Source organism: Phaenicophaeus curvirostris, chromosome 9, assembly GCF_032191515.1.
Source record: "Phaenicophaeus curvirostris isolate KB17595 chromosome 9, BPBGC_Pcur_1.0, whole genome shotgun sequence".
Lineage (NCBI taxonomy): Eukaryota > Metazoa > Chordata > Aves > Cuculiformes > Cuculidae > Phaenicophaeus > Phaenicophaeus curvirostris.
Genome location: NC_091400.1, coordinates 14,630,102 through 14,656,144, shown reverse-complemented (window position 1 = coordinate 14,656,144; position 26,043 = coordinate 14,630,102). Strand labels below are relative to the sequence as shown.

General features: G+C 36.1%; 1 protein-coding gene and 1 long non-coding RNA gene across 7 annotated transcripts in view; one reads left to right on the top strand and one right to left on the bottom strand.

Moving 5' to 3' along the window:
* The window catches only part of CPEB3 (cytoplasmic polyadenylation element binding protein 3), a 77,807-nt gene that overhangs the window by 33,994 nt on the left and 17,770 nt on the right, over window positions 1-26,043 (top strand). For 4 of the 6 annotated variants that reach the window (XM_069863858.1, XM_069863856.1, XM_069863860.1 and 1 more), the window contains exons 4-7: window positions 2,938-2,994; window positions 10,740-10,763; window positions 15,539-15,706; window positions 17,530-17,619. In XM_069863858.1, the coding sequence (XP_069719959.1) occupies window positions 2,938-2,994; window positions 10,740-10,763; window positions 15,539-15,706; window positions 17,530-17,619 (339 nt within the window). The remainder of the gene's footprint in view (window positions 1-2,937; window positions 2,995-10,739; window positions 10,764-15,538; window positions 15,707-17,529; window positions 17,620-26,043) is intronic. The other 2 variants (XM_069863861.1, XM_069863859.1) reach the window with 1 other exon arrangement.
* On the bottom strand, window positions 15,457-17,148 carry LOC138724107 (uncharacterized). The gene is made up of 2 exons (XR_011337978.1): window positions 16,957-17,148; window positions 15,457-15,709 (listed from the first exon to the last, which is right to left on the bottom strand). It is a non-coding gene; the product is annotated as an uncharacterized lncRNA (long non-coding RNA).

Here is a 26,043-nt window from a genome sequence, read left to right as displayed (position 1 = left end):
AAGTGTGTGTTATAAAAGCATGTAATTAAAAATATACACAGTAGATAGTTATGAAACCAAGACAGACAAACTGAAAATGGCAGATGTACACTGAATACAAATACTGCAGATGTTTTTACTGGAAAGATTCCTATTTATGGCTTCAGCGAACTGCTGCAGTCCATAACTTCTGTGCTTGAACTTCTCTGCGTTTCTGCATATTGCGCTTAATAATCTCAAAAAGCAGAAAACTTATAACAGGTTCTGTTTTGAAACTGTAATTAGACATGTGCCCTTATATAGACTTCATAAAGGACCAGGTAGCATACATGTGCTTTTCTTAAAATTGATTGTTTTCTGATAGTCACTTCTCTGTTTAACACAAAATATGTCCTTGAAGGTGCATTTTTCTTATTTATGTGTCACAGTTTAATATTGCATCTTTAAATATATATATATTTTATGCTCTCTTCTTGTTCCTTAGGTAATTATGCAGTTTTGCAATCTGCACATGACCTCTTCCCCCCTCCCCCCCTGTTGAATAGTTTGCTTCAAATAACAAGATAATAAAATATAGTAGCGAATATGAAAGGCTGTAGAATTATTGGTAACTAATTGTTTTGATTGGTGCATTACCAGTCTGCTTTAAATGCTTTTAATACAGGTGTGTTTTGAAAGTATTCCATTAATCTGTTTTTACAGAGTTGCACTAGGGGTCCTCTGGAGATGCCCAGTGTTACCCCACGTTGTTGCGTAGCTCAGTGTGAGAACATGTCCTTCTGTTTGTGCTGCTCTCTATATGCTGCTCCTCTCAAAAGATAGCTGACAAGAACTGTTTAAAAATAGCACGCCAAGGGCAGGTGACAAAATGTCATGCAAGCAGCACCTGGTCCAGTGACAGCTTGAAGGGAGGGAAAGAAAAACCCCAGATGTCACAGATACAGTCTATTTCTGAAGCTGGTCAAACAGCGTAATTTCAGCTTCAGCAGTGGAAAAGAGAAGGCCCCATCCAAGCACTGCGCATTCAGATTTTACTCTTTCTTTTTTACAGTAGTTCCCTTTTTTCTATTAAAAGTATTAGTTTACAAGTATAGACTATTAAATACATCTTTTCTCTTTGCAAGTAACACTTGTGACCTCACACTCATTAATATGCCATTAAGGAAAAGGGAATTAATGCCTATCTGCTCCAGATTTCTGAGAATTTTCACACAAGCTTATACTAACTGAAATAATAGTAACTTAATGTTTCTGCAGTGCCAGATTTATGTGAAAATATGTATAGGAGAAATGTCTGTAATTAGGAAATCTGAAGTAGTTAATGAAGATCTTTCTAAAAAGCTTTGCTGAAAGAGTTGGAGAGTAAAAATGGGAATTTTATTTACCTTCCTCCTGCCCCTGCTTCTTCCTGGACGTGCTGTTTGCATTATAATTTTATTGTGGTAGCACTTTTTTTTTTTTAAAAAAAAAGAATGGGAAAACTATAATATGAAGAAAACATATATTTGTTTTTCTTGACCTGCTTGTGACAGTTTCAGAGGTGTATTGAAACTTCATGTTGCATCTGTTCAGAAAGAATATTAATTACAGCACAGCAGTCTGTGACTGGGAATAGAAGGCTCTAACTTATTGGTAGGAACAAAAAATAATGGAGGAGAATGGCTTTGTTTCTGCTTCGTCAAAGCTTATTTGTTAAAACTTGGTTTTGCTAAAGTACAGGAACTTAATGCTTATACTGGTTCTTCAGAGTAGTGACTAGGTCTTGAGCTCCCACACTGGAGCCCAATGTAGGGAAGAAATGTAGATTGCCTGCTTCCTTTATCTCCTGGCCTTAACCATCCATCTAGCACCTAGGGATACAGAGAGCATAGGAAATAGATTACAACGCTCAAGTTCCTTACGTTACTTAATTGAAATAACATTTTATGTGGCTTTAAGGATCACTTAGAGCCTTTTCCACACAGGGACTGACATCCAATCATAGTGTTCAGATTGTTTCCACGGTTTAATAAAGAATGCCCTGTTACAAAGTTTCTTCAGGGTAAAAGTTTAATGCTTCAGCTCAGTTAAATAGTATCTAAAAGTGATCTGGACAGTAGTGGTGTTTGGCTTATTTTGTGCTTTGAGGGTAAAAGTAGATTTCAGTGGACTGTCTCCTTTGAAACAAAATAACTGAGTTTTCTTGCTCCACCCACCCTTTCAGTTCGTGAAGTCATTGGAAATCGTGTAAAGCCAACATTTCAATTGTTAAATCTCACCTGAGAAAAAGGGTACCAATTTGCACCTCTCTAGCTTCCTGGAAAAATACCGTAACAGATTTCATTTGTATTTTATGATGTACCCTCTGTGTATGATGGTCTTATACTATGGGTCAAGAATAAATACTTTTCAAAGTGCATATGAATGTACTCCATGAGAACAATGCTCCCTCCAACCTATTATGTCAAATAGTAAACCACAGCAGATTCTTGGGCAAGAACACAAAAAAAAGCAGGATAAGCATTCTGTCTCCAACAACCTGTTAATTCAAGAGCTTATGATGTCACAGGTAGTATGGAAAACAATGACTTATTTGTACTGATTAAGTGGAGTTTTTGTAATGCTGTGCTCATTTGAAGCTACTGTAAATGGCATAACTGCAGCAAGGTTGACCTTTGAGGCCTTATTTTCAAAGGGTAAATGTAATACTTTACTAGTACAAAGCAAAGGGCTGCATTAAAACCAATTATTTCATTGTTTATTCTGTGATTTTCAGTATTTTAAGTATGTAACACTAAAAGCACTACGTCATTAAAGGTTGTAAATGTGTATTCTTGGGAAGTTATCCTCAGTAGAGGAAGTAGATGGAAGATTCACAGCTACCTTGACTGTTCATCCCCTTTAGCATTTTTTTATGTTAATGAATTTAATTCAGTTTTGAAATAAAAGCAGTAAAAATAGCTTTTATTTACATTGCAGGGCGTATGGGAATAAACTTCCACCATCCAGGAACAGACAACATTATGGCTCTAAATAGTAAGTAGTTAATACCTTGTGACTAATATTGTCATGCTGAATGTTATTTCTTACATTTACTGTGTATAGAGCTGTACAGTGAAATATAAATATGTCTAATAATATTTGCATAGAAGTTTGTGCACTATCTTAAAATGTTTTTCATAAATCAATTATCTCTGATTTTATTGGTAGAATTGGTGATTCTTTCTGTTAGCTTTAAAATAGATTTATGTTCCACCCAGAGCTTCATAATGCCTGCTATATCTAATATTGCAAAACAGTTTCTATTGTTCCTCCTTTTCTAGGTGTGTATAATCTGTACCTTTAATTTCCAATGTCTCTTCAGTTATATTTCTTCTTTTTGGGATGATTTATTGCAGGTTTTGCATACGATTACACTGACTGATAGAGTTTACTTTATTTCCCTAAAACTTTATGTAGACAGGATTGAAGTTTTGACATCTAAATGGTGAGGAAAAAGTATGAGGCTGAACTTCACTGAACTATTACTGCTTTTTGTTCATGTTGCGAGAAAAAAAAAATCCAGTCATGAATATGTGCGTTCTAAAAACCTGCCAAAATGCACCTGGAAGCTCTGGAGAAAGCTTCATGTCACTGAGTGGGGGTGGAATGGGGTATGAGGCACCACCAGCGTGATGTAGAACTGAACCATCCAAATCAAAGCGTAGTTTTTGTCCATCAAATCCTAAGGAAAACTAATTGTTTTGAAATGTCTGTTTTGACTTAAAATGTTATATTGGAGATACTAGCATTAATTTACTAACTTCTCTAAAATTTTTTGCCTTTGTGCTGTCTATGTAAATTATATTGTGTACAGTTGAAAAGTGCAGGGGTTTTGCGAGTTACAAACAGAATTTAAAAAACATAAATGTGAAGAACTGAAAATCTGTACTAGACAAGATGTGAGGGTTTTAACATTTCCCTTTATATGCTGGCTTTTGGAACCTACAAGACTGCTTGTGCTCTTTTTCTCAGTTTTACATTGGTAATGACGAGGTGATATCTTGCAGTTTCTGTTGTCGTAGCATACACGCCCCATTTTCTTATGGGCATGTGAAATTGTCATGTAATTGACTGGGAGAAATGCTCAATTTAATTAATGATTTTAATAAGAGGAAGATGTTCATGTGGGTGTGCATTGTGTAAGTAGTTCAACGCAGTGCTGTCTGCTGGTGTTTGACATTAAGGAGGAATTTCTTCACCATGAGAATGGTGAGACATCGGCACAGGTTGCCCAGGGAAGTTGTGGCTGCCCCATCCCTGAAGGTGTTCAAGGCCTGTTTGGATGGGACCTTGGGCAGCCTTATTTATTGGGATGTGTCCCTGCCCTTGGCAGGGGAATTGGAACAGGATGATCTTCTAACCCAAACTATTGGAGCAACTCACTTTTATCCTAAGTGGATGAATATATTCTATTTCTGCAACTGCTAGATAAAATAAAAAAAATGCCTTTTTAATGAAAATAATATTTAAGAAAATATTTCTTCCTTCCTGCCTAATTTGTTTGAAAATTTTGCAGCAGCTATATAATCTAATTGTTTTTAAAAGATAATGATCCTTTGCAGCTATAGTCCTGGTGAATGGCTAAAAGGTTAGTATAACTAACTGAGCACCTAAACAAAATATATTCATTCCAATGTTTAAAATATGGGTTTATTGAAATATTAACTCTTTAAATAAACCTGTAATCATAAATATGCGATTTATGCAAAATAACAGTGATTGTTCTTTTGAATGAAATTCAGCACAAATCAAGTCTGGATAAATTCCCATGCGTTTTTCCTCTCCTGCGTCTCTTCTCACTCCCGTTCTTTACTAGGCAAGGGCACATCATTTTTGGGCATCAGTAAGTCCAAGAAGCTAGTTATTAACACTGTGAAACCTGTTGGGTTTTGCTTTTACATGTTTGAAGATTTGAGGCTAAAAGCAAGCATTCATTTACATAAGCTTAAAAATTGCTTTCTATTACTTAAGTTCTCTTTTGTATGCAGCTAAACCTGAGAAATTTAGAACTAAGTATACTCCTATGTGATTCATTACCTTTGCCATGGGAAAATATACTAAAGAAAGTTAGTCCAAGAAGAAACATTCTTTCCTGTGCTGGAGTGGTTGTGGCTTGGGTTTAAAATAATAAAATTTATAAAATAAAGATTCCTCAAAGAGGTTGTATCCCAGTAATCTTTTGAACAATTTGGAGAATTTGCCCAACTTCTTTAAATCATAAGACTTGTAATATCTATATATAATTCCTCTGAAACTAAACACTGTCTTCTCAACCTGTGAATACAGCCTTCACGTTCTATTTATAGTTGCTGCTGCCTAAGCATTTTTCCCTTTCCCTGTGAAGACACAGTAATAAGCCTTGAGATTTATTACTCAAAGCTAAATTTCTCACTAACAGGAGTCTTTTGAAGCTGAAAGTCAACGTAGGCTCATGCCAACAGCAACGCAAGACTTCACGTGTTGCAGGGAGAGGGGAAGGTTTCTTGGGGGTATTTGTCTATTTAGCTCCTTCTCATCCTTTATGACAACACTTTCCACTGTATTTCAGCTCGTTTTCTTATTTATTGATTGCAGCCTTTTGAAACAAAGCATTCTCCTGACTGACTGTCTTGAGCAACTGTCCGTAAATGTTGAAGGGGATTGTTCAGTCTGTGGGGAGGTGTTACATGCATAGTTGGCAGGGCCTGGTGCAGAACATAATAGAACCATTTTGTTCATCATTGTGCAAAGCTATAAGTCGCCATCATCTCAAAGCATTGATTCCTGAAATAATAGAATTAGTGAGATGGAAGAGAATACTTCTAAATCCATAATTATTATTAGCCTTTTCTTGTTATTACTGGCGTTAGTACATACACAAACTACGGTTGCACGTGTGTATAAGCATGGTTGTATTGCAGAAGTGCTCAAAGTTCTCTATCAGAATTAGGCTTCTATTGAAATATTCTATTAAAATATTCAGAGATCTGAGCATTATCCATCCTCAAGAGCATTTAAACAAAAGGAAGATGGCAATATTTAGATTTGAAACTAATTTGAAACTAAACTAAATTTGAAACTAAACTCACTTTGTGCAAAGACCAAAAGCTATAGCTTTTGTCTGTACTAGCTCTAACTGAAATTTCTTTAGTTGAAACTGTGTTTTTAACCAAGTAATGACATCTACTAAACTTTTAGTAATATCATTCATACAGAACAGCATTACAATTTTTATAAGCTTTCATATATAGCACCTTATTAAATACAATTGATACTGCAGTTTCTGGGGAAATGTGGGGGAAATTGAATTATCAATTTTATTCATGTAAATTAATATATTAGCTTAAATAAAAACCATTAACTGATGATCCTTTCTAGATGTTTGCCATACTTATTAAAAGTTAATTTTGCAGTACTAAGCAAACCCCCAAAATAAATTCATTTGCCTTGCCAAAATTAACTCAACGGTGTCCTGTCTCCTACTTTTGCTACTATTCACTCCCATGTGCAGTCATACGTTTCTGCAGCTGTTGCTTCTGTTTGGGGGACACTGGATGTTCTCTTGAGTCAATATGTGCTATTTTTCAGTTAGCTATATAAACAGGGCTGAATGATCAGTGTGAATGCGCAGTCACCTATGTGCTAGCTAGTGAGCTATCTTTAATGCTGCTTCTGAACTCCAAAAAGCCAACAATAAACTTCTGGGAGAGAGAAGTATAGCAGATGAAAAAGGGAGACAGAGAATAAATGTGTGAACTTTCTAAGAAAACACTGACCTGTACTGCTGGAATCCTCGATGACCTTCTGTAAAATGAATTTAGACTAAAGGCAGTCAAACAAACAAATGAAAAAAAACCAAACCCTTTGTGAAATGCTGGAATTTTGTTTTTCCTAAAGCTCCTCTGTACAGCGACTTTGCAGTGCTGTTGAACTTTAACTGTTCCATCTGCTTCCAATGTTCATTCTTGTCTCATATGAAAATGCGTCATCTGTGAGGTCTGGTACTGTTTGTTCTCCATCTGACTATCTTTTCTTTTCATGAGTGTTATTTAGTTCTGTTTGTTCTGAATAGAACAATTTTAAAAATAGGTTAAAGCAAGGGTTTGGAGCACCTTTTTACATGTTTATGTAGAGATTTAGTTTTTGTTTCATTAATATAGATAATTATGTGAGGGAGTTGTCATGCCGTGACAGAAAATTTAATTGCAGCAAAACACTTGCATTTTTAATTTTCATGCTTCTTTGGGTTTTAAAACTGCCTTACCTCTTAAAGAGCTGTTGTGCTGGGCTCTTCCTATATTTTGATGTACTGTTTTCAAACACATAGTATATTTAGGTATAACCAGGTTGCTGAAATAGCATTTTATATTTAAATTTTTTTGCTAATGCTGTTTGTACACCTTGAAATGAAGCACTCCGAATAGACATTTTACTGAACTATTTTTGTCTTCCAAAATTTTGGGTTGGCAGTTTAATGGCTAATAAAAATTTGCTTTTTGTAGTGATAATATTCTGGGGAAAATGTGCACCTAAATTTTGAAAGATGTCAGTCTCTCCTAATAGTTTGGTACCTGCCTATAGGAATTTGCTGAGTCAGGTTACTAAGATGTTACTAGCTTATTAACATATAAGGTGTAGTATGAGGGGAAAAAGACACTGAGAGCTATTAAGGTTTGGAAAACTAGACCTGGGTTAATTGTAAAGAGAGTAGAGTTTATTTAACTGGAGAGAAGAAAATGAATGTTGTGAAGTGTGACATAGCAAAGGCAGCAGGATTGTAAGAGTCTCAGAGTGTGTGAACTGTCACTTTATATATAACCTTGTTAAGTTTTTCAGAACCAGCTGTACAGACAGTTAGTTACTGGTGCTGCCTTGGGGGCTGTTCACTGGGCTAGCTGATCGCTCCCAAGTCCCTTCTATACCTGTTTAATTAAAAAAAGAGGAGGGAGGGAAGTTGGGGCAACAATAAAACAAGCATTTTCTTCTTTCTTCTCTTCAGTTTTTTTATATTAGTGTCCACATGTTCTGAGATATGGTTTGGCTGTTACTGAACGCCCTCTTATCAGTGATTGCTAAAGTCTTTTTGTAGCAGAGGAAATACTTTTAAAAAATTTTCTTCCTTTCAATCCAACTGTTTGGGTTCTTACTACCTTCTTGTTTGTCTGAAATTTTTTTCCCCACCACTCTTCCTGCCTCATAACCTTAACAATGTGCTTTCCTTTCACCTATGTGATCCTCCTGATTGTGTGTGAGTGCCATCTGTTTCTGTGGAATTTTAAGAACAAGGTTAGCAAGGCTATTCCCCAAGCATTATTTATGATGCTAGAAGAGATGAGATGGAAGTCCAGAATTGGGTTTGGTAGATTAGAAGCAATATGAAGGAAGTTCCTATCAGCCTGTTAGAAATGTGAGGTTTTATCATTAGTCTATTTTTTTAAACTAAACAAAGAGATGTTTGGCTGCTCAATATGACTAAGGAAGGACAGTCTAAGCAGTTTAAACAATAGTTTTGAGTATCATGCAGTTTACATGTGTTCGATCAAGTGTTTGAAGTTCAGTGTGTTGGCCTTAACTGCATCAGCTTGCATGTAGATTCTGTTTTTCCAGTGATGGGATTTGGTTGTATATGTATGTCAGCATATGTTACTGGGGAGATGGTTGTAATGCTTGCATTGCTAGCATTAGATAACAGCGAACCAGAAGAGACTGCTCAGGCCAAATTATCTAAGCACCCATTTGCACATCCAGCCCAAATCTTGGTGGAAATTTAGAACCACCTTTTGAAACACTCTTAGATTTATCCCAGTCCCAAATCATTTGGATTACATGTTTTCTTTCAAAGATCCCTTTAAGAAGACTGGAGGATAGAAGTTGTTCTTTGTGAACAGATTTTCTAGCCATAGAAAAAGGGAAAGAAAGAGTATTATTTTTTTAAACAAGCTGTTCTGTTGCATAGCTCATCATGAAAAATATCCCCTCAAATCTCAAATGCTGAAACATGCTGAAGTAAAAATGCTATTCCTGAAAAAAATGGGGCAAGTGTTCTGCAAATAACAGATTCATGTATAGAAAACTTTCTTTGGAAGCAAATAGATGTCTGTGCACATAAATCCCAGTGCAAACATACTATGGCAAGGAATCTAGATGTTAATATAGTGAACCATGTTTAATTTGTTATTTTCCCAATGTATTTCTTATTTTTCTCCATGCTTTGATTTGCACAACACACTGAGTTTTATCATGTCATGCTGAGTTATCACCTCCCTTCTTATCTAGATAAAATCCAGAAATTGTCCTTCAAGAAATAGTGTTTTATATGCAGTTAATTCATGCCGGTTCAAGCATTGGCATTGTCTTTGTATGCAAACAGTTCTTGTCAACCTTAGCACCTATTTTAGTTAGTAAAAATGCTGATTGTAATCTAAACTATATTTATGTGCATATATTTTTATTTTATTCTGATAGCTACTAGTTAAGTTATTCAAACTACTTCTGCTTCAGCTACTGTCTTTCATATACCTCCAACTGCATAAAAATCCACTTTTTAAATAGAACATACCTTACCTAGGGCTTACTCAGTGACAATTTTTTTCCATGTTTTAACAGTATATTAGATATCCTTGATCATTCAGACTGAGTAGCATGGACTGATAGTGTGATTAGAGAAAGCTTTCACTTCTAGTTATAATATGGAAAGAGTGTAGATCTAGTTCTTTTAAGTTAATGTTTCATGGATTTACCAATTTAAACTGTTTCATCCATATACAATGTGCAGGTCCAATGCTGTACTATAATAAAGCAATAAAAAAATGAGAAAACAAATGTGACACAGATCAGATGCCAGCAATTTGTAAGTCACAATCATATTTGGCATATAAGATCTCATGACTTAGGCATTTTAGTTCATCTAAAAAAAAAATTAAGGGTAAAGTAAAGATTATTTTCATGGTCTAACAAAATTTAGTAACATTATAAGTGTGTTTTCAGCTTCTTAATTTTATAGAATTCTTCCAGTTAGGAGCATTGTACAGATATCTTTTGTGACAGATTCAAATCCCTGTGTGGACAGTGTAAAGTCCTTGTGAAGGCAGTGTTTTCCAAATTATTTTCTGGTAGTCTAAAATGCTACTTTTGGCATTTCCCATAATATCACGAAATATGCTTCTGCACTTGTATGACATTGTGGATTTTGCCATTGATGCATGTCTTGTTGAAATGCTGTATTAATTCTGGGGGTTACAAAGACATTTTGTCAGACTGGTTTTATTCATATGAACATACAGGCTATTGAATTCATATTGCTTTGGTAGAATTTTAGTATTTACAGATGGTTAATTATTTAAATTGAAGCATAATTGGAAAATGTTTTCCATAACTAATTAATAAAATGTAAAATTAATTCTTTTAATTAGGATTACTGTTGATTATGTTTATTGCTTCTTAAAACCATCATCCAAAAATATTATTTTATAGTACTGTAAGTCTGATATGTCTGATTTTTTAAATACCTTTGCTATGTTGGAAATTTGCACAGTAGGTATGCTCCTTTTTTTTTCCTTTTTTCCTCCCTGGCTGTTTCATCTTCAAACTTTTTCTCTTGTCTTGGGTTGTTTGAATTTCATCTTGCACTTTTTGAATGTCTTTTCCTTCTTTATGGTGGGAGGGGAAAAAGAGGAGAGGTAGAAGCTAAATTTTCTTTGCTTTTGGAGCTAAATCTAATGACTCCTGTACCGACAATTTTCTTCTGTGTTTACATGCAGCCAGGAGCTATGGGCGGAGAAGAGGTAAAAGTATTTACTACATGTTTTGTTTGCTGAATAGTGGGAGAAATAAATATTTTAGTTCTCTTATGATAAGATGATGTTACCAACTTCAATATTGTTTGGTTGATCAATTGCTTCATATAAATCAGTCTCATGTTCTTCATTTGCAAAACATCTCCCGTTTAATAGCAGCTTAAAGTAATTTTGAGCTGATAACTTCAAGTGTGTTGCTATTACTGGTGAGCTGGAGGATGACTGAATGTGAAGACTCTTTCATAACACATTTATAACTTCAAATGTGTAGTGTTCAAAAAAATGACTTTTCAGGTGGCTTTTTTTGTAGATGTGCAATCACAGAATCACTAGGTTGGAAAAGACCCACAGGATCATTGAGTCCAACCAATATTGTTGTGCATTAGGCATTTAAAAAATACTTTTTTCTTAGCTGAAATGCCTTTCATTGAATATATTATACTTGAGGATTATGAGCACATTTTAGCTTTATTTCATCATAGGCAACCCTTAAATAAAAGCAGACCAAAACCATATTACAAATGTACACTGATGCATATAAGTTTATTCTGAAAGATTAGTGAGCATGGATGATAGTTAAGCTTGCTGACTAACAGGAAAGTTACTAATATAGCTTACATTTATGTACTGTGCTGTAGCTTACATAGACTGTTTTTTATTGAGAAAACAATAGTGAAGATTGCTTATTTTAACACTTAGAGTTGGGCAGTGCTATCTGCTTGGGGTATTTTGGCATTAAGCTTCATTTTTATCTTCTTTTTCATGTATGTTCTGTGACAGCTATGCATGTGACATTGCTTCTTTTTCAACATGTAGAACTTGCATCGAGTTTGTGAAGAAGCTTGGAGACAAACCTAACCAAACAGGCAGAGCTGATAGTGTATAAGTAACTTGTAGTTTGCCCATATGTTTGTATTGAGGTACTAGGCTGTACTGGCTGTAACTAACACAGTTTATAATACAGAATTTAAGCTGATTTTTTTTCAAAGCCAAGTGGTTTTAGTTTCTATTTGATAGCTAAAATAAAAAGAAAATATTTAAGTTTCCTCGCAAACTTACCTTCTTCATATTCTTCCCCACTTCCAGAGAACAGGCTGTTGAACAGAGCACGGATCTTGAAAGCATCCTAATACTTGTACTTTTTCAGTGCTCTCATGGTACTAAAGCAAACTGAAAAGTATGGAAAATATGTAATATCAGATATTCTCTGTATGTGTGAAGACTGTTTAATCTCATTTTAAGATTGTGGCAAGTGTTTTCGTGTTGGTCAAGTGGCACCTCCACCGAAGTGAGGGAGGTGGGAATCAATTGGACACTATTAACTTCTTGCAACTCATGTTTACTTGAGGAAGGGAAATATAGTAATGTGGCAGTAGGTGTGATGAATATGGCGCAGGCTGTTTGGTACAAATTGTAGTGAGGATAAAACAGGGCAAACAAGTTCTGAATGTGCTGGACTTAAAGAATTTTTTTTTTTCTTTTTACTTTACCAAAAAAACATGTTTCCCTACGTAATAATTGTTTCCCATGTGAAATTCAGGCTTTTCTGTAGTAACAAGTAGACTTATATGTGTGTGTGCATGTGTGTCTTGTCATTAATGTTAGGGGGTTTGTGATGTGCTTTATTCATACAATATTAAAGCCTGTGGTATTCTTGCTTTTTCATTACTTTGAATTTTCTAATATTGCTTTGAGCTTTCTTAACCTTAAGAAACATGAAATTTTGCAGTAGTCTGTTAATAAAACAAGGTGTTGTTTATCAAATGTTCTCATATATCCCTCTCTATTATTGTTTTTACCATTTGCATTGTGGTAGTACGTAGAGTACCCAGCAGCGAATCTGTGCAGGGACTTATTTCATGTTTATTATAGTTGGATATTTTAATTAGTGCTTGATTCTGTCACTGTGACTAAGCATCTTCAGTGACAAGAGGTTTTGTCAGAAATTCCTTGGGGCTCTCTACTTGATCCACTGTTTAATTTGAAGTGAGCATTTCTTTGTAGGTATCGTACTTACAGCTGTTGAGTCATGGTCTTTTAGGGACCTTGTTTTTAACTTTTACAACCAGTTTTTCAAGTGCAGATGTAAGCACAGCTATGGGGAATTTGCCCCAAATCTGTTCTGCTACACTACCAACTCAGAGATGCCAGGGAGGGGCATAGGGTATAAAAATAGGGCATTTAGTGATGCTTTCCCATAATACTCTCTTTCCCATAATAATACTCTCTTTCCCATAATAATACTCTCTTTCCCATAATAATACTCTCTTTCCCATAATAATACTCTCTTTCCCATAATAATACTCTCTTTCCCATAATAATACTCTCTTTCCCATAATACTCTCTGTGAGATTTGCCTCTGGGGGTTTTTTGAGGTGATGTCTCAATATTTATTGCTTCAGAATGGGTTTTTCTCCTGCTTTTGCTCATTGCCTTTTCTGAACCTACAGAAACATTCCAGCATCCTAAAAAGCCTGTGGTAAGGGGGTTCTACAGTTTGACTTGCTTTCAACTTTGCTATGTGCTGATTGTATTTTGTGCACCTCAGTTTCCCCTTACTGGAAGAGACAGTGAACCATTGCTCCCTATGCCCTTGTCTATATGCTTTCCATTGTTTTAAATGCATACTTCATACATTTAACTCTAAACCACAAAGTTTTAGGTCATCTTTTGCATTTAATTAAGGCGAGTCCAATGCTTGCAGACTATCAAGCATCTGGTGCAAGATGTTCTGTCTTGCTTTTTAAGCTGCTGTGCATTTTTCTTATGTCCTTCAGCAGTCAGCACTTCTTCAGTCTCTTCTGTAGATCTGTATTTTGGTTGAACGCCTTGTTCTAGTATATATTAATTTGATATGTCAACTTCTACTGATGGCTTATGTTTGGTTTTTGGTTTGTATTTCATGGTAAGGTGGGTTGGAGGGGTGGAAATTAAAAGATTATTTAGCTTCTTTGTAATGTCAGTCTCTTAAGAATACTTTCAAATTTTCTAGTTTTCAAGGGGGTTCCTGATTTGATATTTTTATGTAATTTTAGCCTTCATATTTATTATTTCTTTCATGCATGTGTTCTTTTATGCTGAAATGTGTATGCTTATATATGTGCTGTTTGACCATTAGTGGAGTATTCATCAGTAGTCTATCTTGGTTTATGCTCTAAATCCACCGCTTCTGACAGCCAGTTATACTAGACTTTGAAGAGTAGCATCTCTAAATCCTCCGATTATGGCATTTACCATGTTTTTTATATTGGTGCCTAAAAGCACAATAGGATTTTTGTATCTGCGATCTCAGTCATTGTTGTGCATTCAATAGATTCTTTCTAATCAAGACTTCTTCAGTGTCTATTTTCATGAAAATCAGGCCTGTTATGTATAAGTCCAAACATCATCTCTGTTTGTTTGTTATCTTGTTTACCATATACAGGATTGCTGCTTCTTTTTGTCATCTGTCTTTTTTACCACTACTGTCTTTTACTATTACTGATATTTGCAACCTATAAATTTTCTGACTAGTGTCTTTTTGCATGTCTTGATTTTTCTCCTCCTCCTTGTTTTTATTTCCTGTACTTTACTGGGCTGTTAATACCAATAAGTACTAATTCTTCCTTAGGTCTTGCTGGAAGTCAGATTCATGTGATCAATTACCTTTTCAATTTAATTATGTGCCTTGCTATTTATATTTGTAATTAACCCTCTATAAACTGTTTGAATCAATTAATTATAATTCCATCCCTGGGAGCAATTCTCCATGATATGTGGGAACGATGAGCCTTTTCTGTTGAGATGGGGTTCCCATTTATACATCTCTCTACATTGCAGGGTTTATTTTTCAGCTCAGGTACAGGGAATTATTACATTCTAAATTGGCATGTTCTACACTGTGGCTTATGTACAAACTTTGAATATTTCTTCACTTCTTGTTTAAGAAATCTGTCTTAAGATAATATGTGTATATTTTTGGTAGGAAGGGCAACAAGTTAATTGCATCAGGTGATCACAAATTCTTTACCTTTCATTGACAAACTGAGTAGCAGCCGTTTATGTTGCTTGTTATTAATTCATTACTGAAAGGCTGCTTTGACTCTGAGTTAGCAGACTCCTAGGTAACAACTTTTTTTCTTTGAGTGCAAATTTTTTCTGGTTTATTTAATAAGTTTTTAAAGATTTTTTTTTTTTCTTGTCAGCTGAGATTCTTGCTTTGCCTACATGTTTAAAATCCACAAAGCTTTTCTGTGTTTATTTTGCCGTTTGCCCCCTGTATTCAGACAGGGGCTCAGCTCACTAGAGGAGGAAATGATGTAGCCCTTGTGGTTAGGACCCTGTAAAGCTCTCTGAAGACTGTCCTGCTCTGCGGTGCAATGACGTGAGGGATCTGTTCTTTAAGATCATTCCTTCAAGATCCATTATGGAAGATTTAAATCTCTAAGAATGTTTGACATGTAAATCTTACAAAGGTTCTTTCTGTAGCTATGACACACAATTTCATCTGGTAACTTGTTTTTTGTTGCTAGGCATTTACATGTGTTTGTTTTAAAGCTAGGGTAGGTTTATTGCCTTGACATATTATTGTCATAATATGTTCTTGGAAAAATAGAAGCAATACTAATGAACATCCTTTGGATAACTGGGCCACTTAGCCAGGCCCTTTAATGCAAATTCTGTTAAAGCAAAACAGTAAAAGGAAAAGATAGTGCTTTTTTTATTGAAATATATAATCCTCCAGGAAATAGCGTTAACTATAGATACTACAAAATCTGTTACAGGTCGGTCTTCACTTTTTCCTTTTGAAGATGGCTTCCTAGATGACAGTCATGGAGATCAATCTTTATCATCGGGTCTCAGCTCTCCGACACGCTGTCAGAATGGTGAAAGAGTGGAACGCTATTCTAGAAAGGTGTTTGTTGGAGGTCTTCCTCCTGACATTGATGAAGGTACTGTGAATAAGATACATTGGTGTGATGTGGGAATTGGTTTTCATATAATCACTTTAAAAAGATCAAATATTCATAAAACCAAATGTATTTTACCAGGTATGTTGCTTGCAGTGTATGTGGCATTATTTAAAACAAACACACACCACCATTCCCTGAACACAGGTGAATTCACTTGACATTCTTTTCTACAGTCGATCAGAAGAGATGGAGACAGAAATGCCTGCGTAACAGGTCTTCTCATGTGCAATAGTAGCCTGTGTTCCCATGTATGTCAAGTGGCAAAGCTGAAAAAGGGAATTTAGTGGGTACCATCACTCCTCCGTAGTCTTTTCCTGTTCTTTTTAGAAGATGTGGTTGACTTTAAGGACATTGTTAATACAGTCCTTACCAAAACAAATCAGAGTTTAATTAATCAATTCTTATATCCAGCATATGTACAGTGTTCAGTTGACAAATGTAGGGCAATTAATACAGTTAAAAATAATAACCAGCTTAGTAGGTACGGTCAGGTTTTTTTCAATCAGTATCTGCTTTACTTGTGTGCCCCCACACACCAACTCCCAAACCAAAATCATGACAGGGTTTGATGTATTAGTAATATTATAGCTAGAATCCACCATTATCTAGCTTCAGTTGGCATACATAGGGAATTTGAGGATGCCTTATAGTGAAAAGAGAGCTATCTTTGAATTCGATCTACTAAGCTTGAATGCTAAGCCACATGCAATTTTAATAAAGAAATAGCATGAGTTGCAAACCTGCGGTTTACAAACAGCTCAAGTGCAATTCCCAAGTTACTTCATAGTTGCAGGACTGGTGATACAAGGACCTCTGGGTAAGTTCAGTCCCCAGGTGTAAGAAGATGCAGGACAACAGGTCGCTGATAATCAATATATATGCCCAACCTATCCTGCAAGGAATTCACATGGCCACTTGGGAGCTGTTACCCTCTTCCAGAGGTTTACTCCAGTAGCACCATTTTTCTTCAGCTCGTAATTTATGCGATATGTATTTTGTGGCTCTAGTTGCTTGAAAAATCTGACATGCAACTCTTAGAGTCAGATAAAGTGGACACATCTCAAACAGCAATAAAAAAGGTGGAAAACATCTGCCTTTGTTTTCAAACATTTCTTCTGATGGATTGTTGTTCTGATCATTCTAGCATCACATTAGACACATTTTTAAATTAATTCTTTCTTTAAAGTACATAAATAAAAAAGAAAAAAAGAATTAAAAAATAACAATACCTTTTTTTTTTCTGAAGCATTTGCACATAAAACAAAGTTGTCCTGTAGTATAGTCTGAGATGTGTGTTCCACAGTGTTCCTAAATTGGAAAAAAAAAAAAAAAGGCAAAGAAATAACTTGGTAATTCAATGCAGATTTCCAGAGGGGACTGAGGAAGGTGAAATCCCCACAGTCGCATGACCTGATGCAGCCTGCTTTCTAAGGCATGCTACAAGGGGTGGCTGTGCTGACATATAGCTCCTCCATCAGTCCCATGTGGCTGCATCTGACCCTGCTTTGTGTCTATAATTAGAAATAGACTACAGCTGAAGCATATTCACTTCTGATGGATCATGTTCGCATTTAATCCTGCAGCAAACTTGCATTAGTGGAATGTGAAATTACTTTAAGCAACCATGTACAGCATAGAGGTAAAAGAATATTTAGGTACCCTCTATGCACATTATTACAGTTTTCACTGTTCTTAATAGGTGTAGAATATAATCTGTTTTGATTTTTTTAAAAGTAAGAATTTTTACCTTGCCACCATCAGTCTTCAGATTCTCTCTAAGGTCCCTCATTTGTTTTTTGTAGATGAGATCACTGCCAGCTTTCGTAGGTTTGGACCTCTTGTGGTGGACTGGCCTCACAAAGCTGAAAGCAAGTCATATTTTCCACCTAAAGGTAATCAGTTTAAAATACGTTTATGAAGGCTGTTCTGGTAAAAAGAAGCTACGTCTGCAATGTGGCAATCCGTTACAAAGAAAAGATTTGACTCTTCATGATGAATTTTCTCTCTTTCAACATGCATATTCTTAATAGTTGTCATGATGTGAAAAACACAATTCAATGACTGAAAGGTGGTCCTGTGTGTATACTTCTTCAGTGAGCCTGGAGTCCTTTAATCCTGCCTTAATTTATGCAAGGTTTTAGAAGGCAAGTTGTGGAAATTTCCTAGTGCCGATTCTTTTGTGGTTTGCATATTGTAGAAAGTATAGGAGTAATGGCTGGAAGTCATGATGAATGCAGTATTTTGTAGAAAAGCACGAGTCCTCTTTGTGTGCGTTCTCATCCAAGAAGCTGCAACGATGCTCTGAACCACAAGGTCTGCATCAAGGCTGCCCAAGTACTGAACCACAGTAATGAGCTCTGCTAAGAGAGGGCAGACTGGCATCATGAGCTGCTGTCAGAGTTTCTAGATTGGAACTGGTTTGCTTCAGGTTGCGTGCAGATGAGGGAATTTTACATCTGTCAACAAACACTATGCAGACCTGTTTTGGTTGAGAAAGAACAGTTTATGGGAAACCTGTTTGGGAGGATTACTTGGCCAAATCTAATTGCTCTTATTTTATCCTAGTCTTTCCTATGATTTTTATAATACCACAGACACCATATTCTCAGTCAGTTGTGCCTCTTGCATGTAGTTTGGGAGTTCACTCATGATCTGAAACAGTAGCATGAAATTATACACAGAATTTCTGTTCTGCATGTTAAGATTTTATGTTCTCACTGAACCTGAAAGCTCTTAATTGCTCATTAAGGCCACTGTTTATTTTGGCAGGACAATGGGCTGTTCAGTCAGTGAACTAGCTAATCCTAGAGTATTTTCATAGGATCATAGAATAGTTTGGGTTGGAAGGGACCTTAAAGATCATCCAGTTCCAACCCCCCTGCCGTGGGCAGGGACACGTCCCACTAGATCAGGCTGCCCAAGGCCTCATCCTACCTGGCCTTGAACAACTCCAGGGAAGTGGCAGCCACAGCTTCCCTGGGCAACCTGTGCCAGGGCCTCACCACTCTCATAGTGAAGAAATTCTTCCTTAGGTCTAGTCTCAATCTGCCCCTCTCCAGTTTATACCCATATTTTGGTAGATATATTTTAACTGTAACAGGGCCACACAAAAAAAGGCAACTTAATTTAACTGGAAGTTTAAGTGCTGGAGGCTGGGTAACTCTGTGACAAATACTTGCCCTATAAATGGTATCTGAGGCACTTAAAAACAGAACAAAACCCCATACACACTCCCTCTTTCCTATTCCATTCTCACAACTCAGCTTTACTGTCACTAACTACTTATGCAAAATTTGTTCTTGAATTTAAAAATTGAAAAAAAAAACCCAAACGAGCAACAAAACACCAAAAGCCTTAAACACTCCCCCCAGGTATTTCTAAAGACAGTTGGTAAAATATATGATTTTCCCTTTCATTTTTAAAGGTCTTTAGGGTCTTTGTGGCTAGCGAGTTATGACTGTACCTTCACCTACAAGTTAAAAAAGTTATGGTAAAACCACCTTCACCTTCTCCCTAATATCTCCTAGTACTCTCCATTTTTTCTTTTTTAATTTTTTTCTTATTAAAACAATAAGTAACTACTAATGGTAGGTCAACATGGGCCTTCTGATTATGATTTTGTTCTGTATCTGACAGTGGACTAGTTATGCCTCGCCAAACTTGTAAAAATATTTTTGAGTAAGTTCTACTTTAGCAGAAGACAAGGGAATGCAGCCTCACTTCTATTTTTGTCTTAATTCTAATATAGGAAACAGCTTTCAAAGCCCCTGCCAGTTGCTCTAAATGTCTGTCTGAAAGTGCTAACCAACAGTCAATCCCAACTGTTCCAGATTTATTTATAACTGACTTCTTAGTTATCAATTAGGGGTGCAGCATCACACATCCTGCATTCCTGTCTTTGAGATTCACTTACATTCATGTTAAGCTCTGTAGGTCAAATGTGTATGATTTACTGTGATCCTATATAGACAGCATCTGCATAAAAGACAGAATGTTATTACCAGGAAGCAAAGTGTAAAGTTTGAGTGTGTGTTATAATTTTTTTCACAGTTTTTTGGTCTATTTTATAAAGAGTATTTGTTTTCCTCAGTTATTATGGAATGATTGACAGAATTATGACAATAAAATGCCTCCACTGCTTTTTCATTACAAGTTCTTTTAGAACTAAAGTTGTACTTTTAAAAAACACTTATTTTAAGCTGTTTTGACTCATTACCCAGCATTTTAAAAAAAAGATATTATAATATTTAAAAATGAAAAGGGATATTTGAAATTATGCTTGGTGCAAAATTCAGTGATATGACTTCAGCTGTCAAGCGTTCATGAATTCAAATGTTTTCTCCCTTCCTTTTTCTGGATATCTTCTCTTCCATGTTGCATTGCTAGTCTGTAAATTCTCAGACTTTTTTTTATATGATTCTTTCAAATGGAAAACAAAAAAAAAAAAGAAAATTATAGAGGAGAGAATGAGATGGTGTTTGTGTGCTAGCAATCTCAAAGGAAAACAAGAATAATGGATTGTTGGAATGCAGTGGGGGTGATGTGGAGGCTAATTCTTGTTTGCATGTTAATAAAGCCTGACCTCCAAAGCTTCACCCACCTACTTGAATGTGCCCTGCTGGAAGTAAAATTGAACCTTGCTCTTTCTGAAAATATGCTATCATCTCCAGTCAGTCTTTAGTGTTCTTTTGATGGACAGCCTTTTGTATTACTCTTTTGTGTCTGTAGGGTCAGAGCAGTGGGCAGCACCTGGACTTATAACAGAGTTCATTTTTTTGTTTGTTTTTTGTTTGCTTTGATAAGCATTCGTTTAGAGGTTTGGAGCAGACAACATCAGTAGTTGATGCCATGGGTCAGCATTGTCTGCTGAGTTTTACAATGGGCGGTTTTACACCATGGTTTTCTGTCTTGTTACCTCCAGATGATGACATCCCTCACAGTCGTGAGTGTATTAATACAGACTTCCAGTATCTACTTATTGGCATAATTTATTGAATTTGTGGAATGTCTACTATGTTGGTGCAGTATATAAATTCCCTATAGTCACACTATATTAGGAACACTTGGTAATCATAGTGCTAGGAACAAAAGGTTACAGGAACTGTTAGCCATGACTAATCTGATCAAGCATGAAATCTGAAAGATTAAAATAAAACATTGCTTAAGGTCTAGTGACCTCCCTCACCACTGCCACCCGTACTCCCCACCCCCCGATGGCTTTATCTGGTTAGTTTAGTGAGCAGTTCAGGCTATAGATGTCTAGTTAGTTCTAGCAAGTCTTATTAGTTAATTCATGTTAGTATGGTTGGTTAGCTTAAGTGCAGTGGCATAAAAGCTGTTTTCAGCACTTAGCTGGAGTCCAGAAATGTTCCTGCAGCACTGAGCTTGAACAAAGAAGCGTTTCCTGGATTTGGCATCCTGAGCAGGATCATGTCACCTGTGGTCCACTTAGGCACGTTATCTCAGATTTAGTGCTGGACCCAGTGGATATAAATGGTTTTGTGGGAAATAGGCTGAACTGCAGTCTTCAGCATGGTGAGTTACATAAGGCTGATTTCAGTGCAGTGCCTGCATTGTGATTTTGGACCTTCAGGGATCACAGACCAACATGGATGTGTCTGCACAATGTTCCCTGAGCACACCTGTACTATCTACATTGTCCGGGTTTTCCTGTTTTCCCAGAGGTTTCTGTTACCCTTTGCATCTTGCCTGATGTTACAGAAAACACTGTCAGTGTGTGTTTATGAAAGCAATCTGATTTGGTCAATGGTTGAGTTTTGGTTAGTATAATAACAAAACCAAATTAATCTAATAGAGCAAACAGCTCTTATAGGATGCACTGGTTGCCACTGAGTTCAATATTCAGGTTGCTGAGAGGAGAGGGACTGGTGGCACTAAGCTGTTTTGTCACTGGAAGTATTATGCACTTGGGCAAGAGAAGCTGATAACAGCTGACAATGCATATTAAGAGGTTCCTGTTGCTAGTTCTGAGCATTGACTTAACATTTCTCTTGACGCCTCCTGTGTATTGTAAAGCTTAGCACCATGTTTTTATGTTGGTGTCATCCATGAGGCGATTTTAATGCTTTGCTTCTGACTAAGGCCACTTCATTCCTATTGCCTGAAAAATCTTTGGATTACTTCCTTTGGCATCTGTTTGGATATGTTAGTAACGGAACTAGCAAAATTATAAATGCCATGTGTTGGTCTTGGGTAAGCAGATGCTTAGTTTGTAATGTGTTTACTTGGCTTTCACTACAGGATTTGGAGAATTAAATATGGTTTGTGGCTAAGTATTTTTTTGGGTACCTATGAGATGCTGAGAAGTAATGAAATATATGTTAAATGTTATCAAATGTAGTTACGCTTTGCCATGGCACAGTGTATTTATTTCTGAGAAAATCCAGATAATTCATATTTCATTAAATAGAAATTTATGGTTTTTTTACTTATTTGCTGGTCTGCTGAGTTAGGCAATGCTTATGCTAACTACAGTAATTTTTTTCCCAATTTGTTTTTTTTGTTAAACAGATGGTGCTAACTCTTTTGAAAACATTCTTTAAGGGTTTTTTTTAACAGATTGCTAGCTTTAAAACAACTTTTTAAGAAGTCTACTGACTTTGCTTTGTGATAACTATGGTTTTTTTCTAGCAGTCATTAAAAACTGCACAACATTTAAAAAAGACAGGAACTATGCTAAGTAATTCCTCTGTTCCTTTCCATTTAGGAGGACTGATGTTTGGATAAAGACAGGAGTAAGAAATGAAGCGTGGTAGAGCTTGGAGATAGGATGGGTTTGGAATGGGAGGAATGCTTTGGCTTTACAGTTGATTTACATGTGTAGTGCAGCAATCTGATCCTCATGTGTTTTCCCCTGTTCTTCAATTAGTTCATTTGTTTCTTTATAAAAATAAGCACAGTTCTTCCTACTGCTCCGCAGGGGACACGAAAGGTTAACAAGATCTAAAGAAGAAAATAGTGTATGCAAAGTTGCACAAAGTAACACTATGAAGTGATTCTCATGCTTTTATTTAAAACAACTCGTGACAGACAGACTGTAGGAGCCTTCCTGATGATATCTAAGGTATCATTAGGTGGGAATGCTATTGTTGATAGTCTTCTGACTGATCTTGATTTTATGGATGAGGACCATTTGCATGATTAATTCCATTGCCACTGCGGTAGCAATGGTAGCTTCTACCAGAAGAGCAAGAATGAATGATTGCAAGGAAGAAGTATGGAAGGCAGAATTGTGATTTCACCAGCCATATTCACAAGAAGGTATCTGGTTTGTCTGAACAGAGCAATCTGTTGTGCTGTAACTAATTGCTTTGATTTAACTGATGCAATACCATATCACCAAAGTCCAGCATAAAATGCCTAGCCACCTTGAGGTTTGTATTCTAAAACCTCAAGTCAGAGGGCATAGTATTTGCTAGAATGGAAACTGACATTCCTTATCAAGAAATACATCGTATGGCAAAGAGAGATGCATCAGTCTTTACCATTGACATCTGAGGTCATGTATTTAATTTGTAGTCCCTGTGTCATTCTACAGCAGGGCAGCATAATCTCAGGTCAATGCAATTCACTCAGTGTGATGGCAAAATGCAGTACATACCCAACTACAGAAGAGCACATTAGTAACTTAAGGTAGGTTTTGTACAGAATTTTCTTGTAGTTTTTTGATGACTTTGGTTTAAAACTCCCTTTCTGGAGATCTGCACGTTATTTCCTGTCTTGTTCTAAATGAGGATTCTTGGTGGTCTACTGATAATTTTGATTTTAAACTGTCTGTCTTTGAGGCTACTGTGCCAGTTATCAAAGAGCATACAAGGAGCTTGCTTCATAAAACGGAATCTCTGTCCATAAAACTATGCCATTTGTAATTTATTTATCTAGGGGTAAAAAAGTATCTGATGAGGCAAAATATAAAAATGTTTTTTGAACAATCAAGCCTAGGCAGAACAAATCTGATTTTGAAGTAGCGTTGCAGGATTATTCTCTCCCAGCTTTCATGTTGCTTTCAACAAAAGCTATTTACTTTCAGAATTGCTAGGTGGCTATAAATTTTTTTAAATCCCTGATGAAACTGCATTTTTCTGGCAGGCATTTGTTGACCCTTCTTCAGTCTGCAACAGAAAAATGACCAGGTCTCTTCAGAAGGGGCTCAGCATCCATAGTCTCTACTGGGCTTGGTAGTAAAGGTGTTTCCATCAATCTCGTTTGTTAATTATGACTGCAGTAACCGATTAAGTAAATAAAGCTATTTATTATGTGGAGAATATAATGACTGCAGCCAAATATTCCTAATGAAATTCAGGTTTTCCTAATGAAAACCTTGTTTTGAGAGCCAATATACTGTGCAATTTTAGAAAGGACGGGTGGTGTAGAGCTCAGGAATGAAATTTGGGGTTCTGGGTTCTACTATGAAGTCATAAAGCAGAGTAAATCCAACTCCAGCAGCTGCTAGCTTCCTCGTTAGTAAAACCCAAATGTTGTTATGAGAGAAAAATATTTTTTAAAAATCAGTTTCTCTCTGCCTACTTCCTTCTCTTCTTTATTCTCCTTATGTAGTGTCAGAGAGCTTTTTCCAATCAAGACATGACAATTTGATGTAACTCCCTTAATTACTGGATCGGCTCCTTTTCAGGACTGTTCTTGAGCTGCGGGGGCAGCATTGGAGGAGTGGGGAGATACTGGGCTGCAATTACTGATAATGGCACTCAATTATTATTCTCAGTTATTATTCTGCAAGGACTGATCTTGGAACACCATATGATTGATAACACTCTAAGAAGTCTCTTTAATGTAATGGGAATGTATAAAATTATTTGATATCTGCTTATAACACAAAAGAAGGCTGTTGTCCAAATTTAGATCTCTGTACTGTCAATAAATTTATCCCTCCTTTATGTTTGGGTAGGGTTTTGAGAGAGGGAAGTTTGTTCTGCAGCTATGAGTAATAAAATTTTGGAAAAACCTTCCATTATTAAGGAAAGATTTTCAAGGTGCTTATTTTCTTGCAGTCAATCAAGTTAAGGAGCTTCAGCAACCACAACCTGAAAACATTCCATGTGTGAGTGAACATTCAAACCAGTTATTAACCAGCAATGCCCCACAGCAGCAATTGAGCAACTGGCTACTTGATAAGAAGAGCCAAAGCCTAGTAATGAAGCTCTGCATTATGTCTTAAGAAATTTCTTAAAACTTAAGTTCCTCTCCAGGTACAGCTCACTCATTGTGAATTGCAGGTTATCTGTTTGCTCACAGGAGAATTAGTCATACAAAATCAGGAGATAATGCAGCTGGCTTGGTCTATGTAAATGACATGGGGTTATCTTCTCTTTTTGATTGAAGTTCTTTATTTTGAATGAAGCTGTTGACGACCGTCTGAAATGTTTTGTGTACCACAGCTCTGATAACTGCTGTTTCCTTTCTTCTTTAAAAATAAATTTTAAGATAGTGTTTAAAATGAAAACCACTTATATTGCAATGCCCAACATAAAATTTTATTTATTAAAAATATCTGACCAGATAAAAAGTAGCCTAGATCTTTGGACCTTTGCTTTCTTCCCCTGAAAATCTTCGTGTTTATTTTACCTCATGCTGACATTATGCATAAAATAGAAGCTGAAATCAAGCAGACAATTTATATTTATCTAGGAGTATTCTATGTTAATGTTGCTTGGAGTAGAATTGGAAGTTGGCTTATTTGCAAAGAGGAGTTGCAGGTTTTGTTCGAACTTGGAAACTGATCTCTCTTCAGCCATCTGTTCAGAGTAAAAGCAGCAGCAGCAGCAGACCTGATCCCCTCCGGACGATGACAATGACCTGCTCTGCCCAGAGCAATCAACATTTCATATTGCCCTTGAAAACCAAAATTGAAAAATTTGAAAAACCTGAGTTTACTTGCTTTTTTCATATTTATGAATATAAAGGAATGTTTTTTCATGCTGCTAACCTAGTAAACTTCACAAAGATAGCTCTTGCCTCATCAAAAATTTAGTCTTTGTCTTATGATTAATTCATGGGACTATTCTTATAACTACAATAAACTGAATTGCATGTTATAGCCCTTCTTTTATGTTTTTATACCCTTTAATTCTGATTTATAACTGCCATAGATCATGTTGCAGTCTGCAGTTTTAAAATGGCTGTGACCTTTGAAAGAGGAGACAACCCTTTAAATTTGCTGTTGCGATGTTTTACACTAGTGTAGAAGTAAAATGCCAGATAAAAAGAGAGGCTTGTAGAATTAGCTTTTAGCTTAAAAAAAAAAAAAAGCCTGTCACAGTACAGGTGGGTAGGAATAT